Source organism: Canis lupus, chromosome 18 (assembly GCF_011100685.1).
Source record: "Canis lupus familiaris isolate Mischka breed German Shepherd chromosome 18, alternate assembly UU_Cfam_GSD_1.0, whole genome shotgun sequence".
NCBI classification, from domain to species: Eukaryota; Metazoa; Chordata; class Mammalia; order Carnivora; family Canidae; genus Canis; species Canis lupus.
In genome coordinates, this window is record NC_049239.1 from 40,656,577 (window position 1) to 40,674,962 (window position 18,386).

General features: G+C 33.8%; 1 protein-coding gene and 1 pseudogene across 1 annotated transcript; both read right to left on the minus strand.

Annotated features, from left to right (window-relative positions):
* Window positions 1-591: 591 nt before the first annotated feature.
* Window positions 592-1,575, minus strand: LOC541568 (olfactory receptor 4P4). Its single transcript, XM_038564483.1, has one exon. It carries the CDS (start codon window positions 1,573-1,575, stop codon window positions 592-594), a length of 984 nt encoding a protein of 327 aa, XP_038420411.1.
* Window positions 1,576-12,314: 10,739 nt separating this feature from the next.
* On the minus strand, window positions 12,315-13,250 carry OR4P26P (annotated as a pseudogene).
* Window positions 13,251-18,386: the final 5,136 nt, after the last annotated feature.

The window sequence follows — 18,386 nt, forward strand, 5'->3', positions numbered from 1 at the left end:
AAGGAGAACTTGGGACAGGTATGTGAGGAGAATAGAGTAACAATGACACGAAAAAAATAAAAATTGTCCAATTATCAATAATAATGTAACAACTTTGTATAGTAGCAGATGATAATTAGACTTATTGTGGGGATCATTTCAAAATGTATAAAAATATTGAATTGGGATGCCTGGATTGCCCAGCGGTTGAGTGTCTGCCTTTGGCTCAGGGCATGATCCCAGATTGCCTGGATTGAGTCCCACATGGGAGTCCCACATGCATGGAGTCTGCATTTCCCTCTGCCTCTTTCTCTGCCTCTCTCTCTCTGCCTCTCTCATGGATAAATAAATAAAATCTTAAAAATAAATAAATAAATAAATAAATAAATAAATAAATAAATTGAATCACTGTATGTACACCTGAAATGAATAGGACATTGTATGTCAATAATATTTCAATTAAAAATGAAATAAAAACATTTTTTTAAAATAATACAATTGTCCAATCCGAAGGGAGTCTAAGAAAATGCTAAAGATTCTGAGCTCCGATCTGGGGCTAGCTAGCTTTTTGCAATCACTGTACATTCCTTGTATATATCATTTCTTTTTAACTTAGGGCTCAGGGTGGAATCCTAAAGTGAAATTCTGGAATGCTTTTAATATGAGTTCCCTCCCTTCCAAAAATAAACGATGACACCACACTTTCCTCAAGGCATTCTTCATCTCCATGTTTCTCAGGGTGTAGATCAGAGGATTGAACATAGGAGCAATGATGGTGTAGAAAAGAGCAAACACTTTGTCTTCTGGAAAAGTTGTTGCTGGGCGAATGTAAATGAAGAGAACTGGCACAAAGAACAGAACCACAACTGTGATATGGGAACTGCAAGTGGAAAGAGCTTTGGTGCGGCTCTCTGCAGGGTAGGCCATGATGGTGTATAATATCAGAAAATAGGACACCATCAAAATCACAAAAGTCAGCAGAGCGATCAGACCTGAATTAACAATTACCAAGAGACCAATTCTACGTGTGTCAGTGCAGGCCAGCTTCAGTAAAGGATACACATCACAGAAGTAGTGATCTAGCTCATTGGGGCCACAGAACGGGAGGAAGATGGTGAGAAGGAACTGACTGGCGGAGTGTATAAACGCCCCCGTACAACAGGCTGTGATGATTGCATTGCATCTCTGTCTGCTCATGATGATGGTGTAGTGTAGGGGCTTGCAGATGGCCACGTAGCGGTCATAGGCCATCCCTGTGAGGACGAAGATCTCAACACCTCCAAGAAAGTGCAGAATAAAAAGCTGTGTCATGCAGTTACTGTAGGAAATGATCTTCCTTTCTGCCAGTAAATCAGTTAGTAGTTTAGGTGTCACTGTTGATGTGTAGCAAAGGTCAGAGAGTGAGAGGTAATTAAGGAAGAAATACATGGGTTGCTCAATTAGCTGACTGCACATGATAGAAATCATTATGAGCAAATTTCCCACCCAAATAGCAAGGTAGCAAAATAAAAATAATACAAAGCAGAAGATTTCAATGTTCTTGTTTTGAGACAGTCCCAAGAGAATAAACACAGTGACGTTATTCCTGTTTTCCATGATCCACTGCAATAAAAATGCATAACAGTCCCCTGAAAAGACATAATCTACAAGTCAATATCAGACATGCACATGGAGAATATGGATGATGAAGCTGGTATCGTGAAGCCAAATTTAATGGATATGATCACAGCATTTAAGAAAATAAAATCTGATATTTAATGATTTTTGTTCTGATTAGTCTCATGAAAAGTTCTATAAGTCAGTCTTTCAGGACATTTTGTTTGATTTTAACATTAATAAAAATGAGTGAATTCAATCAGTAAATTTTTTAAAAGTCTAAAAATTACTATTCACTGCCAAACGTTTTCTAATTCTAAAGGAATATATAACAAAGTCCTTGAAAAGGACATTTCTCTGGGTTTTACAAACTCAAATTTGTTAAAGATGCAAGTCTAAGTTATTAAAGTTGTTAAATGATATAGAAGCAAATGGAAAGCTTGACAGTGCTCACTAGTGGAATCTATTCTTCTCCAAAATAGTTACATACTGAGATAGAAAATAAAACTAAAGATTTATATGAAACATATATATTTACAAAGTAGAAGATAAAAAAAAATCTCTATAGGAAGCCCCAGAGTTAGTTTGAATAATTTTTCGATTGCTTGTTTATCTTTTTCTTAGTGATTTGTGACAGTAAAATGATGATGTTTTATATGAAAAGTTTATTTTTATAGGCACATCAATACAAATCATATATTTAAACAAACCACAGAATAAAGCAATAGTTATATCTAAAAGGAAGAAGAGCAGAAGGCAATTTTACCTTTGTGGTTTTGCTCTTAACTCAGTGTATAATAATTTGTAAGTCAATTTCTTCACAGTGCTTTGAATAATAGTATGGCTTTCTTTTCAGTATTTGTTCAATGCATGCCTTTTGCCAAACTCTTAAAGACTCTTGAACGCTGCATAATTCAAAGAAAAAAACATATGGGAAAAGGTTTATATGAAGACAAACAGTTGGGACCCAGGTTCCAATACTAATTATACCAGTGTGTGAACTTGGATACAAATCAACTTTTAAAAATGTAAATTAGCTCATTTGTAAAATAAGAAAATCTGACGGAACTTTGCCACAGAGTGGTTGAGAAACTCAAGCAAATCAAGAAATGACCCTTGCTTTATTAACATTGGCGTATTAATTGCTGATTTTTAATCTTAGTGCTAGTGTTACCAAATCAGTAAAGTTGCCAATATTGAAGCCCAGTAAGAATGACTCCCATGTAGAAAATTAAATTTTAATATCATAAAATTATTTTGAGCAGGAAGGTAACTTTGAGATCTGCACTAACCAAATATCCTAGTTCCAAATAGAAGGGATTTTAATTAAATGTATACAGATAATCCAGGGGCACCTGGATGCCTTAGTTAGTGCATGTAAATCTTGGTTTGGGGATTGTGAATTTGAGCCTCATGTTGGGCATACAGGCTACTGAAAAAAATGTAAAATTGTTTAAAAAGCTAAAAAAAGTATATAGAAGATAGAATGAATAAGGATAATTTCAATCTCTTCATCATTTAGCAATTATATTAAATCTACAGGATTTGATATGTGATAGGACAGGTAGTTTAGTTGTGGTTGACCTATAGCTTCTGTTAACTTAGTTTGAGCCTCAGGGCTAATGAAAAAAATAATGGAACTGATAACCACATGACCAAATTATTTTTTCTATAAATTTTGACCTCAAAATGCATCACTAATACTTACCATCTTTCTTTAAAATTTGTGATATGTAGGAAATATCAGAAAGGGAGAAAAAACATGAAGACTCCTAACTCTGGGAAACGAACTAGGGGTGGTGGAAGGGGAGGACGATGGGTGTGGGGGTGACTGGGTGGCGGGCACTGAGGGGGGCACTTGAGGGGATGAGCACTGGGTGTTATTCTGTATGTTGGCAAATTGAACACCAATAAAAAATAAATTTATTATTAAAAAATTTATGATATGTCTTTTGACTTAATCTTGTAGTTACAATTTCTCATCAATTAATTATTAAATCCTCCCCTCATCACTCTCTTCTAGGGATCAAATTAGTCATCACCCACCAAATATAAAATTCCTTTGCAATGGGGCCTTAAAACAAATGAATGTATTTCTTCGATACAATTTTAAGATTTAGAAATCTTAGAAAGGATGATTAAAAAGTTAGGTTTCATGCTTCCAATGATGCTATGTAAATTTCTTCTTACCTATAAGTAAATACACACTCTTTTAGAAATAATACTTAAAATACTGGTTTGGTCAATTCTTAAAGTAATTGTTCATTTGGATGGACATAAATGAAACCATTTCTAATCATGTGCATAGAAATAAACAACCACCTGAATTGTTTTTCTTCTTTCTCTCCCCCAAAATTAAACAGGAAAATTTTGCTTCATACATGAAATTAATCCTCTCTAGAAACTAGTTTGTTAGAGTATGCAGTTAGAGCCAGTCATTCTGTCTTCGTTTGATACCAAATTAATTTTCCAACTAAATAAATGTATGGTCTAACCTCCTAACAAAACAATACTGCTAAATATGGGGGTTAATTTCTAATTTTCTCCATTCTGAAGTCCACAGATATGTTTCATTTCCCTATTTTTTTTTTCATTTCAGTGTCTCCAAACTTGTGTGGTTCACCACGTATAGACTACTGTCTATATTTCTAGCTTCTAAACTTCACCTTGTTTTATTTTTAAAAGATTTATTTACTTATTTTAGAGAGAGAGAGAGAGCACAATAAGGTGGAGGGGCAAAGAGAGAAGGAGAGAATCCTCAAGTGGGCTCCTGGGTCTCAATCCCAGGACCCTGAGATCATGATCTGAGTCAAAATCAAGAGTTGGATGCTTACCTACTGAGCCACCAGGCACTCCTCTAGCTTCACAATTTCAGAGTGCAAGAGGATTTCTAATTTCTACCTTTGACTCAGTCATCAATTTTAAGTGTGAACTCTGAACTTCATTTCCCTCAACACTTTTGTCTAAAATATAGACAAGTTATTTGTTGCCTAAATAAATCAGAGTTATGAGTTTCAAATTTAAAAATAGTTGTGAGAACTTCTGAAAAAATACTCTCTAAATTAATATGGTATTAAGCCCAGTTTGATGCACATGCAAGAGTAATAATACCTTATGGAAATGAAAATTAGTTGAAGCTTTCCTGATAAAATATACATAGAATACCTAACTAGTATTTAGCAAAATATAATTTGAAACCAGAGTTTTCTGAATCTAGAGCCTGAGTTCGTACATAAAAGACGTGGTATCAAAGTGACAAAATAAATTTAATGTTAAAAACTCCTTTTCTCTCATTACCTAATTATTTCATGCAAAACCAGATAACCTCCAAAATCATGGTCCTTAAACCATTTCAGCAGTTCTAATTTTGATATGCAGATGACAAAATGAGATAACGAATTAAGCCAAACTCTCTTAGTCTAAAAAATACAAAAATACTCAAACAAAACTACAAACTCAATCGGTTCCTCTTTCCTGCATATGTAGCACACTTATAAAGAGTGAGAAAGTTATGCTCACATAAATGAATAAAAAGCACTGAAGCTTGTCATGTTCTCAGACATGAACAGTGCTATTACAGCCGCAAATTGTCCCTTTGTAAGAACAGTGGTTAGAAAAAAGAGATTATAATTTCTTCTCTGCTATAGCTCTTCATTCAGCTTAGGAACTTGCATTCACTTGTTCTAGGGTCCCTATATTAAAAAAAAAAAAAAGGATAAATCTAGTCTTGATAATTTATATGTTTCAGTTAAGATCTTTTTTTTTTTTTTTTTTTTTTTTGTTTCAGTTAAGATCTTGCACAACCTTTGGGCTCTCTGCTATTGTTAAAGTTCTGAAAAACCTTGAACATAATGGGGTGAACCTGGTTGGGTTTATATTATGGCTTTGCTGTAAGTGAATATATGGCCTCATTCCATTACTTTACTACACTATTAGTAGGTCTAATAATTTTTATGTTAGCTTACAATTTGAATGTTCCCACATGCCTAGCAAAAACTTAAATCTTCACAATAATTCTAAGAAGTAAATATTACTAATAAGCTCATTTTATAAAAAAGGAAACCAAGCCATGGAGAAATTAAGTAATTAGTTCAAGACCATTGACCTAATTAGTAGAGTCAAGATCTGAAACAACATGTCTCACTTAGCAACACACTTAGCAAAATTTATGTACTGACCATAGTTACTGACACTTAGTGTGTACTCAATAGATATTTGATACTATCATTACTTAAGAGTGCCCAACTGACCATTTTTAATTTATGCCAAAATAAACCCTATACATTCTTAATTTTTGTGATCCTAAATTCCTGAAGGACAGAGAGACTGTCTTATGTTCTGCCTTGAAATACTAAGAAATGGTTGCACAAATTTAAATTCTAGCCATGTCTCTCTGATCTGTATGATCTTTGGCATGTACTGTTTTTTTCTCAGATCACCATATTGGCAGTGGATAAATATATCGCTGGTGAGTACATCTACCTGCTGACAATGCTGTGAGAATTAATTGGATAAAATGTGTAAATCACCCAGTACATGGTAAGGACTTGATAACTATTTCTAATTACTTTATCTTTGTTCTATCTCTTGTTAAATATAGGCCACCGTTTATTTAACTAATAGTAAATGTAAATGATTAAAAAAAATAACTTCAATGATTTCAAATGGTCTATAAATAAAATACTCCATAATGGAAATTATTGTCTTGAAATTGATTCCCAGAAACCAGGGAAGGCAACAAAATAAACAGAGATAAGGTAAACAGAGATTCAAGTTTTGAGATACTTTCATTTGAATTTTTTGGTAATGTGAGTAGGGTATTCAGTTAAATTAATTCTTGGGGCATTTTTTTCTTTTTTTCTGAAGGAGGAGGGAGGGATCAGTAATCATGATAGTGGTTACTGCAGGGAGTTTATTTGTCCTTTGAATTTTGGCTTTATCATTTTCTTGGTAACCTGAATCACTTTTTGCTTAATCAATACTTTGTTACCTTTACCCCAAAAGTCCTAAAAGTGTTTTTTTTGTTTGTTTGTTTGTTTGTTTGTTTGTTTGAGATTTGCTATCCACCTAAGCATCATTTCCTGTTGACTGTGTGCCCATCTCTTTAGAATGTCATATGACACTCTCAATGGGCATCTGCTTTGTTTTATTTTTAAGATTTATTAATTTATTTGATAGAGTACACAAGCAAGGAGAGTGGCAGGCAGAGGGAGAGGGAGAAGCTGAGCAGGGAGCCAGACATAGGATTCAATCCCAGGACCCTGGGATCATGACCCGAGTCAAAGGGAGATGCTTAACCAACTGAGCCACCAGGCAAATGGTCAGCTCTCTGAATTTATCACTGCCCCGACCTCAAAACAAACTAATCTATAAAAATCAGAGAAGATGCCTGTATGTAACTTGAACTGGAGTCAGTCTGTTAGCTATACAATGGAGGCAAAAATACATTTAGTGGATATCACAGAGTCAAGCAGGATAATGGGAAGGGAGGAGAAATAATTTACCATATATTATTCTTCTACTTCGTTGTGGATTCATTCCTACTTCTTCCTTCCAGTGTCCTCTCTCTTCACTGAAATTCTGGTCACTCACCTACTGTTCAGAGCATTTCATTTCAGCTTCTTGAATTCACATTTCACTGAGCATAACTCGTTAGCCAATCACAGAAAGAAAGCTTGTATTTTTTAGAGACAACTAACTCCACTTAACCAATGTTCGCACAAACAATGAGAAGCCATACCTTTAGGGTGACAGCAGTGGAATAATTTTATATCCAAAGAGATCAAATCACAATCTGTATTTTTATCATTAAAATTATTTCTAGAGATGTCCAAGCTCATGGGGTTAATTAATACTTAATAGAGAATACATTCTAAAACTACATTTCTTTTATTCTACAGCATGGACTGTTCTTTCCAAGTAGTTTGGATTTACCTTTCCAAATATAAGTTCACCAGGCAGATTTCCTTTAGATCTAAGTTATCAGACCAAATGCCCCTAAAATAGGATCTGGATTATAAACAGTGTGCAAGCCACAATTAACATTGCATGTGATTTAGGAATTTGTCATTAGAAATTCCTTCTGGGCCCCAATGACTGAATTCCCCTGCACTTAAGGAATCTTGTAGTGAAAACAAATTTGAGGAACTTTTTTCTTTAAGGGCCTTGTCCTTTCTGTAATCTCTATAAACTGACAGGAGTGTAGGACAACCGTGGCCCTCTTGGTGGCCAAAGGTCTTCATCTCTCCTCAGAAAGTGTCTTTATTGTATTTTCTAAGAGAATTATTTTCTCTTTTTTTAATTTTCCAGTTATAATTTCTAGAAAAATTATAAATGAATAAAGCTTAGTATTATTTCATATTACTTTTAGTTTAGAAAAAAAATTAATTTATTTATTTTTAGAGAGAGAAGAGAGAGCATGAGCAGGAGGAAGAGCAGAGGGAGAAGGAGAGAATCCTCAAGCAGACTCCCCACTGAGTGTAGAGCCTGATGAAGGGTTCCATCCCATGAACCTGAGATCATGAGCTGTTTGAAATCTAGAGTTGGATGGTTAGCTGGCTAGACCACCCAGGCATCCCTGGTTTAGAAGATTTTTAAAAAGTAATTTAAAAAAGAAAACTTGTGTTTGAACAAAATTTGCATTTGAAAAATTTTAATTTTTCCCAAAATTTTTATACCTGCATGTAAAGTTTGAGCTGACTTCCAATGTGCTTGTTGTGTGAGCAGAATAAATCATGCAAATGGATACTGAGAGTTTGTTGTGTGTCATACACTAAGTACTCCGGCTTAATCTCCACAAGAACCCATTGAGTTCTTATTTTACTTAGGAGAAAACTCTGTAACAGCTAAGATAAATGCTTGGTCTAAGATCACTAGGCAAGGAGGAGATTCCAGATAAATTTTAAAAGAATAGCTAGTTCTGGGGAAGGGGAGGAGTGAGGACAGGGTGGTTGACTCAAGATGATAGCAGTATTCTAATTTTTTATTCATATGGAGATTACAGTGATATTTCCTTCTCAGTTCACTCCCCCACCCTAGCCCCCATCTCTCTCTCTCTTTCTCTCTCTCTCTCTCTCTGTCTCACACACACACACACAAGTTTCTTTGTGTGTTCTTTTTTTTCTTAGATTTTATTTATTTATTCATAGAGGCGCGTGCGCGCAAGAGAGAGAGAGAGAGAGAGAGAGAGGCAGAGACACAGGCAGAGGGAGAAGCAGGCTCCACACAGGGAGCCTAAAGTGGGACTCGATCCCGGGTCTCCAGCATCTTGCCCTGGACTGAAATTGACGCTAAACCACTGAGCCACCCAGGCTGCCCTCCTTTGTGTGTTCTATTTCATTAATTAAATATGAGGAAAATACATGGCAAGACATATCCAAGGCACTGTAGCTGCCCAGGGTAGAATGTGATATTGGATTTGCCTTCAAAGAATTAACTTGGAAGCAAGTCTAGGTATTGAATTTGGTTTGGTCTTTTCCCCACCCTCCTAAGAAAATCTGTTGTTTTTTTTTTTTTTAACTTTATTGAGGAATCATTCACAAATATATCATATATATTTAAAGTGTACAATGTGATGATTTTATGTACATATACATTGTGGAATTATTAATAATACATTATTACCATCACTTCACATAATTAACCACTATTTGTGTGTGGGGTGAGAAGGCTTATGATCTACCCTCAGCAGCTTTGAAGGATACAAAATCGTATTATTAGCTGTAGTCTCCATATTGTGTTTGCATCCTCAGAACAGAATTCTTTTCATATCTGAAAGTTTCTACCCTTTGACCTAGGTCACCCCACTAAAACCCTATTCAAGACATTCTGACATTTTGCTTAAAGATGCCTTCTCTAGTCTAGGTCCTGTTTTCACAGTTATTCCTATTTTCAGCTCAGGACATCCATGGGATCCCCTCTGAGCTTCTGATTTCCCAAACATGTGGTCATCTCCAGGCTCTGCTCTACAGCCCCTACCTTTGAATCTTTCTAGTAAAGTTCCTCACCACTGAAGATCATTTGCTCCTAAGAACTCATCACCCTCCAAAGTGCAAACATCCAAATTCATCTTCCTTTACTGGCTTTTTAGAAAATGTCAATTTTAAAAAGTTTATCAAACATAGTATCCCTGTAGCTAGATAGTATATATATATTAGTATATATCATGTATATATACATATACATTCTTTCAAACCACTTTTTCAGTCATCATAGTATCACTAACTGTTGAAATAGGCATAAAGACAAGATAAAACCAATTTCTCTCCTTCTGCTTCCAGCAATAATTACATTCAATGTACATGGAGTATTTTAATATGATTTTTGGTCCTTGCTTTTTTTTTTTTTTTACATTTTTGGACATCATATGTGTTTTATGACTTCTTATCATGAATTTCTTTTTCCTTAATTTTATTATTATAGTATTTTTTGTGTGTGCATTAAATTCTTTTTTTTTTTTTTTTTGCATTAAATTCTTAATGGAAAATACCTTAGTGGAAAATTTCAGGGTCTTTGGTGATACAATCAAACATTTCATAAAAATTCTGCATATTGACATTGATGAGAAATACAATTAATCAATAACATCTTTTTTCTTGCTCATGTTATTGGTCAAAATGGGAATTAAAGGCATCTTTGGAACTGATTTCAATACAAAAGTCTTAATAGTTAGAGTAGCATTTGAGAGGTCAACGTAACATAAATAGGTTATGATTTAAAAGTGAATATTAACTCATAAAGCACAGCAGGAGGAAAGTTGTTGAAAGAAGACTATGCTCCTCATAAATACTGCTGTGATATATTAGAAAAAAGTCTAGGTGGCTTTATTCACAAAATATATTTTGTATAGGTTAAGTTTGGATAGAATCTGGTCAACTCCAAAGGTTAATTAAATATGCATTTGCTAATTCCTATCTTGTATAGTTAAGCATCAATTTTAATATTTTGGGAGAATTTATTAAAAATTGTGTTTCTTGGGATGCCTGGGTGGCTCAGCAGTTAGGCGCCTGCCTTCTGCTCAGGTCATGATCCCTAAATAAGTGTTATTATTTATTAGAAAAAAATATGGAAATAGTTATATGACTTCTGTTAAAGATGACTGATATCTTAAGCAATAACTAGTCCATGTATCTTAGCCATAATCAATATCTCAAATGCATTTCAATTTATCATTTTATAATTAAGTGACATTAATAACTTTACTTATCAGTTTTACATTGTAAATGAAGAGTATAAGATGCATAGATGTTTGTTGATTTGACCAAACTCATGTCATTAAAAAATGGTAGACTGCCATGCAAATAAAAGTGTAAGGACTCCTGATTTGTTGCTCATTCTTCTCCTTAAATGATACTAAAGGTGGCTCTTGAAGATGAAGACAAAATAAACCAATTATCTGTATTCTGACTTTCCCTTAAGTTTTTTATACCAATTCATCACTTATGGTGGTATGAAATTTTTCAGTAAAGTAAAATATTTGAACACATGTGGGTAGTAAATATTAGGCTGATATGAAGGTGTCTTTTATTTTTTGCATAAATTAAAGACAATAAGACTAAGAGTAAAACTTATCATTCTTATTCTTTTTCTCTCAAAACCTTGGACATTGCTACACTCTCTTACTACTTGATATTAGTGATGTGGTGTAAGCCAGCACAACATTATTTTTTTATTAATAATTTGCCTAAATTGTAATTTATATAATTCTTCTTCACATAAACTTGCTACGATTTTCGTTTCTTATATTTTCTCTCCCTTTCCTTCCCCCTCATTGTTTTTTAAAATTTTATTTACTTAGGGAGAAAGAGAGCACAAGTTGGAGAGGCAGAGGGAGAGGGAAAGAGAGTCCTCAAGCAGACTATACCTCGCCTTAAGAGGAAAAAAATGAATACAAGAATTATGCTAAAGGAAAATTTATTTTTTAAGACTTCAGTTGGCCTTATTCCTTGTCCATCTTGATGGAAATGGAATTCATTTATCATGTCTACATATCAAGACAAGTTGATATGTGCAGTTTCTCCCAAATGTAGTCTTGAGTTCCCTCAACTAAGTGAGCTGTACTGGAAAGGGATATGATCTATTAATTTTCTCATTTTTTCTTTTCACATTCTGAGTATCTGTGATGTAATAAACACTATAACAGAAATGTTAAATAGCCACTTGTTCCATTGTCCCTGCCTATGATAATTCAAGGGAGATGGGGTAGGAGTGGGTGCTACAGTCCCAGAGGACAAGTATAACCATCCCTTTTTCTTTGGTTTAGAACTAAATTATCTGTGTGGATTTTTTTTCATCACATAATTTATTTCACATAAGATTTAGATAAACATTCTGCAGGAAATAAAGTTCAATAACAAAAAAAATTCTTTTTTAACTTCTGAAAGCCATTTTAATCTTCTTCATTTCTACAGAATGCCAAAATGTTGTCAAATCTTTATGTTTAAATTTTACATGCAAATGAATGTTAAAATTCACAATCAGCCTCACAGCTTCAAAACTGCCTACTGTATATGACATAACCACCATTCCTTTAGCCATATGTTAAATATACATATGCCCTTACCCAATCTCAGTTCCACTAGTAAAATAGTCACTTTACTCATAATTCCTCAGTTCATCATCTCTGACATTCATAAAGTGATTTGATTTCAATGATCTGAAAGCTAATAGAGACCTCTCTGATTCCAAGTCCAATTTTGCTCTTGCATAAAGTTTTTATTCAGCATATTGAGTAGGACAAATCAATTGTGTTTGTCTTCTGAAAATATCCTTTGACACCAAACCCTTCTCATGGCTTTTTTCATCTCTGTATTTCTCAGAGTATAGATTAAAGGATTGAACATAGGAACAATGACGGTATAAAATAGTGCAAATATTTTGTCCTCAGGGAAAGTGGTAGGAGGTCTGAGGTAGGCAAAGATTGAAGGCCCAAAAAATAAGATGACCACCGTGATATGAGACCCACAGGTAGAGAGAGCTTTGCGTCTTCCCTCAGCTGAGTAATTTCTTAAAGTGAATAGTATAACAACATAAGACCCAAACAAGAGAACAAAGGTTACTAAAGCAACCATTCCTGAATTGGCAACCACAATGACACCAATGACATAGGTATCAGTACAGGCAATTTTCAGCAAAGGGAAGATATCACAATAGTAGTGATTGATTTCATTGGGGCCACAGAAGGGCAAACAGATTATCATAGAAAACTGAGAAAAAGAATGGACAGCTCCACCAACCCAAGCAGCCATGACTAGGAGATTGCATCTTGTCCTGTTCATAATAATCATGTAGTGGAGAGGTTTGCAGATGGCAGCATAGCGATCAAAGGCCATGACTGTAAGGATGAAGATTTCAATCATTCCCAAGAAGTGCAAGGAAAAGACCTGTAACATACAGTTATCATAAGAGATGGTTTTTCTAACCAGTAGTAGGTCACCAATCAGTTTGGGTATCACACAGGAGGTGTAGCAAATGTCCATAAAGGATAAGTGGTTGAGAAAATAGTACATTGGTTGGTAAAAAAGGCCACTGCATAGAATGGAGACAAGAATTAGAAGATTTCCCACCAAGATGGAAACATAACAAAATAAGAAGAAAATGAAACAAAATATTTGTATGTTCTGGTTATAGGAAAGGCCCAAAAGAATGAATTCTGAGATGTTCCTCTGACTTTCCATAAGTTGTGTGCTATGCACAAATAATTGAGTATCTGAAAAGAAAACAATTTGGATGAAAACACTGATAATATTACCATCATATAAAAATTACTAACAAAGCATAAAGTTGATTCAACAATCACAGAAGCTAACTCATAAATCAATATTATTATATTTTCCCCCTGAGAATCATAATTGATTTTGCTATGATTTTTTTTCTAAAGATTTTATTTATTTATTTATTTTATTGAAAGTGAGAGCAAGAGAGAGCACAAATGGTGAGGAGAGTCAGAGTGGGAGGGAAATGCAGACTCCTCAGCAGAGCAGGGAGCCTGAAGTGGGGCTTCATCCCAGGATCCTGAGATCAACACCTGAAATGAAAGCAGAAGCTTAGCCAATTGAGCCACTGAGGCACCCCTGATTTTACTATGATTTTAATTTTTTTTTTCAAATATTCTGTTATATTGGTAATACTAAAAATGCACTGATTAAATTTTGAAAGTATAATTATTTAAAATTACATTTTTTAAAAAGAAAGCCTTCTGTTATTTATAACATTTAGATATTAGTGGAATTAATTTAATGCAGGAAATTTATTTTACTCATAATTTCCATTGTGTTCTTTATTCATAATAAGTTTTTCATTCTAGGTAATGCTCCATTTCCCCAGTATGATATAGAACATCTGCATAAGTTGACTGTAGATATAAGTCAAGGAATGTAGTTGCATTAAAAAAAAAAAAAAAAAAGCAAAGACACATTTGTCTACATTGTGAGTTGGGTGATTAGGATTGCAAGTAATATTCTTTGAAATACAAAGGTAGGTGTGACATGGGTACTATATATAAAGCTTGAAAAGCCAATCTTGTTATAAGACAAAAAGAGCTGAAATTACAGCAAAAAGTAGATTTTTTTGTCAGTAACATTTTGAAAAATAATTTGAAAAGATGTTTATCTTTTATTTAAGTTTTAGTGTAAAAAAATGTTTTAAGATAAACTCTATAACCATTAAACAATAATGTAAATTTAAAAAGAAAAAACATTAATAGAAATGGAAGACATTCTAGTCTCCTTTTTTACCATGAAGATATCAGGTCTTACCCTCAAAATTGTGTACGAATTGTAACTCCTTCATAAAGTTTAATGTTTTTTTTTTTTAAGATTTTATTTATTTATTCATGAGAGACACAGAAAGAGAGAGAGAAAGAGAGACAGAGACACAGGTAGAGGGAGAAGCAGCCTCCATGCAGGGAGCCTGACATGGGACTAGATCCTGAGTCTCCAGGATCGCCCTGGGCTGAAGGTGGCGCTAAACCGCTGAGCCACCCAGGCTGCCCAAATTTAACGTTTTTCACATATATCTACAATTGTAGCTACAAATAATAGCTAATTTATGAAAATATATTACATTCCTTAAAGCCTAAAGGCTTTCAGTATTCAGATGTTTAATATCAAGTGAAATAATCTGAACTAAAATGTGGCTACTTTTTGGTTTCAATCTTGATATTTATGGTTAATTTAGAAGCTGACATCCAAATCTAAGCAGATTAGAGGAGCTCATCATCAAGCATGAAGTTAAATAATTGCCACACCTTATTTTTTTTAATTGCCACACCTTAATCCCAAAGATTTTTACATTTTACATTCTGTTACCATTTATAATGAAATTTTAACAAAAATAAACAAGACTATTTTGGATTTCTCCATTCACACAAGTAGTTCTTACTGGTACAAAACATTGAACCTTCCTAATCTTGAGCTTCAACCTCTATAACTGTGATCTAGAAACATCACCTAAGGATGAGTTTATGAAACAAACTTGCCAGGGAAAATTTAGTATATGTAACAATCATATATATTTTCCTTATGTTCCTCTGTCTTTGAATGAAAGGATTTGGAAAGTAAATTGTCCTCCAGAGATATACCTTCTGAATCAAATTTCTTGAAATGAAAGCAAAACTGCAGCTGAGATCTTAGGAGGACAACTGGAACAAACTTCAAATAGATCATGTTTTGTTGGCAAAATAAAATTGATCTGGTGAAATCGTTGGTTACCTGGAGGAGTTTCTAAACACTTAATTTTAAATAAGTTATCTTTTTTCATGTTACCAAAATTAAATAAAAAGTCAATTTTTAAATTACTGTATGTCAATCACCGTATTAAGTATTTCAAGTGAAAAAAAGAAAAGTATTGCTTAACAGTCATGGTCCCCTCTAATGAGTTACCACCAGCGATGCAAAACTGCATTCTCTCATAGGTCAACTAGGGTCTGTAAACACTAAATATATACATTTCAATTGATATAATCAGCATCTGCCTTACTACAAACTTACTTTACCTGATTCTGATGAATCTAGAAAAGATGATTTGAAAGATGAGAATTTCTTCAAAGAATGGAGGCTGGAAGGTCACTGGCAACCTAAAAATTTTATGATTTATGTGTGTTTTCAGAAACAAAAATTCTCTTTGTAATACACAACAAAACTAAGTATTGCACATTTTTTGCTCTTACTAAATTTTGATATACCACATCAAAATATATAATCCTTAAAATAATGGAATGTCAAATAGATCTAGTGAGCCTAAAACAAGGATTTTAAGGACAATTACCTGAACATCAAGTGTGGATGGTCTTCAAGTTAGTTTTCAGGTACCCAGGAAAATGTTTTGGTCATACATATGTCCCCTTTACTTATGCAGCTAGCTAACCTTTTACTGGTATTTACATCTGAAAATGTGAGACTAGAAAGCAGTGATTCAAACAAATCTCAGTAATTCTTTAAAAATATCTTATTAGTATTCCTTGAGTTTCCAGGAATGGAAGTCCTACTTTTTCCCAAAGTTGGTGAAGATATAAATACCACCGAAAACTATTCTGATTCACAGAGAAATATGTGCTCACCTCACAAGAAAGTGATCTAGGATTTTAATCGCCGATATAATTCCCTGACACCTCCTCATATTCAGAAGTAAACAAGAGCATTTTGAATTATCTGCTAAAGTATCCTGCATGTATATGCCCTAGAAGTCAGGTCTTTCAGGTCTATGCCTGCAGGAAACTCTCTCTCCACGAACCAAACATAAAGTGAGAGGAGATCGTAAGAATTTTTTAATTCAAAAGTTAAATTGTTTTTCCCAGAAGTATTTCTCAAAATATCCTTAGCAAGTAACACTAATCAGTTGTCCAAGTTGATATTCCCTAGCCTCCTAGGAATTAACAGGCTTTACATTTATTTTCCACTTTTGCATTAGCCAAGCTCTGGGCACTCTGCCTCTAGAGGCCACTATTGTTATTCAGATCCAGAGTAGCTAAAGAAATTTTGCCAGAGAATTTCTTCCTCTGAAAAGCAAGAGGGAAACTTGGTAACCCTGAGGGAATGAGGGAACAATGGTTTGTTTGGGAGGAAATCTCTATCTCTAGAGAGGATAAGGTGCAAGGAAATCAGAGAGAGGGATATTCAGAGTCCCAACAAAAATCATTAACCAAAGAAATGTAAGATGCATAACAGCTAGTTAACAAGTCATTGACCTGTCACCCTACTATTCTCCTGGACCAGAAACCACACCCAATAATAATTAATTGTCCTTGATGCAATGAAGGGTTAGATTGTGAAAAAGAAAAAAAAATTAGCAAAATAAATTAAAAATTAAAACAAATTTTCCACTCCTACTGGTAGGTTGGAAAAGGATTCTTAGATTTGTTGAAAAATATTGGAGCAGATAATGAAGTTAGGAACCAAGAAAATATATACAGCTCTATTCTAATTACTACCAGACACTTACCTTTGTGTGGTTGCAGTGCTGCAAGGTATATAGACTCAGAATCACGTGCACTGAAATTCAGGTGTCCAGGAGATGTTCTTGAACAGAAAATCTATATACGTACATATTCATGTGACTTCAGAAAATCAATGTTTTATGGCATCCCATCTAGATCAGAGCAATTCACTTAGTAGACTAATCAAAATATTTATACGAATTTTTAAATTATCGCATGTCAATCACTGTATTAAGTATTTCAAGTGAAAAAAACAGTATTTCAAGTGCATTATCTGATTTAATTCTTTAAAAACATCATTTTTGTGCCAATTATTGCCCCTATTTCCTAAAGCAAAAAAGAAAGAAAAAGGAATCTTCCAGAGATTAAATAGCTTGCTCAAGATAACAGTGCTGATTTCCAAAATAATAACAATAGTTATTGTTATTATTAACAAAATAATAATAATAGCAACAATAATTTTGTTGTAATAACAAGTTTTCAAGACTTTTGTAGAAGTGAAATGTATAACAACATTCCATAAAGATTAGAAGGAGATAAATGAAAGGATATTATTGTAAAGCTATTATACTATACATAAAGTGATATCATAAGAATGCTCATTTGAGGGGCACCTGGGTGGCTCAGTCAATTAAGCATCTGCCTTTATCTTGGGTTATTATCCTGGAGTCCTGGGATTAAGCCTCACATCATATCAGGCTCCCTGCTCAGTGGAGAGCCTGCTTCCTCCTCTCCCTCTGCTGGTCTCTTGCTCTCTCTCTCTCTCAAATAAATAAAATATTTTTTTAAAAAAGAATGCTCAATTGATTCACAGGAAGACAAAAAGATTACAAATAGAACTAATAGATGGTATTACAAGATGATAGACTTATACTAAACCTTATCAATAATAACATTACATGGAAATGATCCAAGCAATAAAATTAAAAGGCCAAGCAAAACAAAAACAAAAACAAACAAATAAACAAATCTCACAAACTATACTCTGGAAACAGAAAATAATATACTTTATATATGAAGATACAAATAATAGATTAGAGGTAAAAGGATGGAAAGATAAATAATGCTAACACCAAAGAAAGATGGAAAGGCTTTTCAATTATCAAAGACCATTTAAGAGTAAAAAATATCACCATAGGTAAAAAAAAAAAAAAAATCATGTTATATGATAAAGGGGTCAACTAATCAAGAAGACATAACTCCCTAAATGTTTATGACCCTAATAACAGGGCTCTAAAATTCATAAAACAGAATTTACAGAATCTTAAGGAAAAGTAGGCAAATGCACAATATAGTTGAATATTTCACAACACATTTGTCAATAATTAATGGAACAAGTAGACAAAAAAATCAACAAAGAAATAGTAAACTTGAGTAA

Bases quoted from the DNA above. Each gene is read 5' to 3' on its own strand.
- LOC541568 (XM_038564483.1), bottom strand. From the start codon at position 1,575: ATGGAAAACAGGAATAACGTCACTGTGTTTATTCTCTTGGGACTGTCT.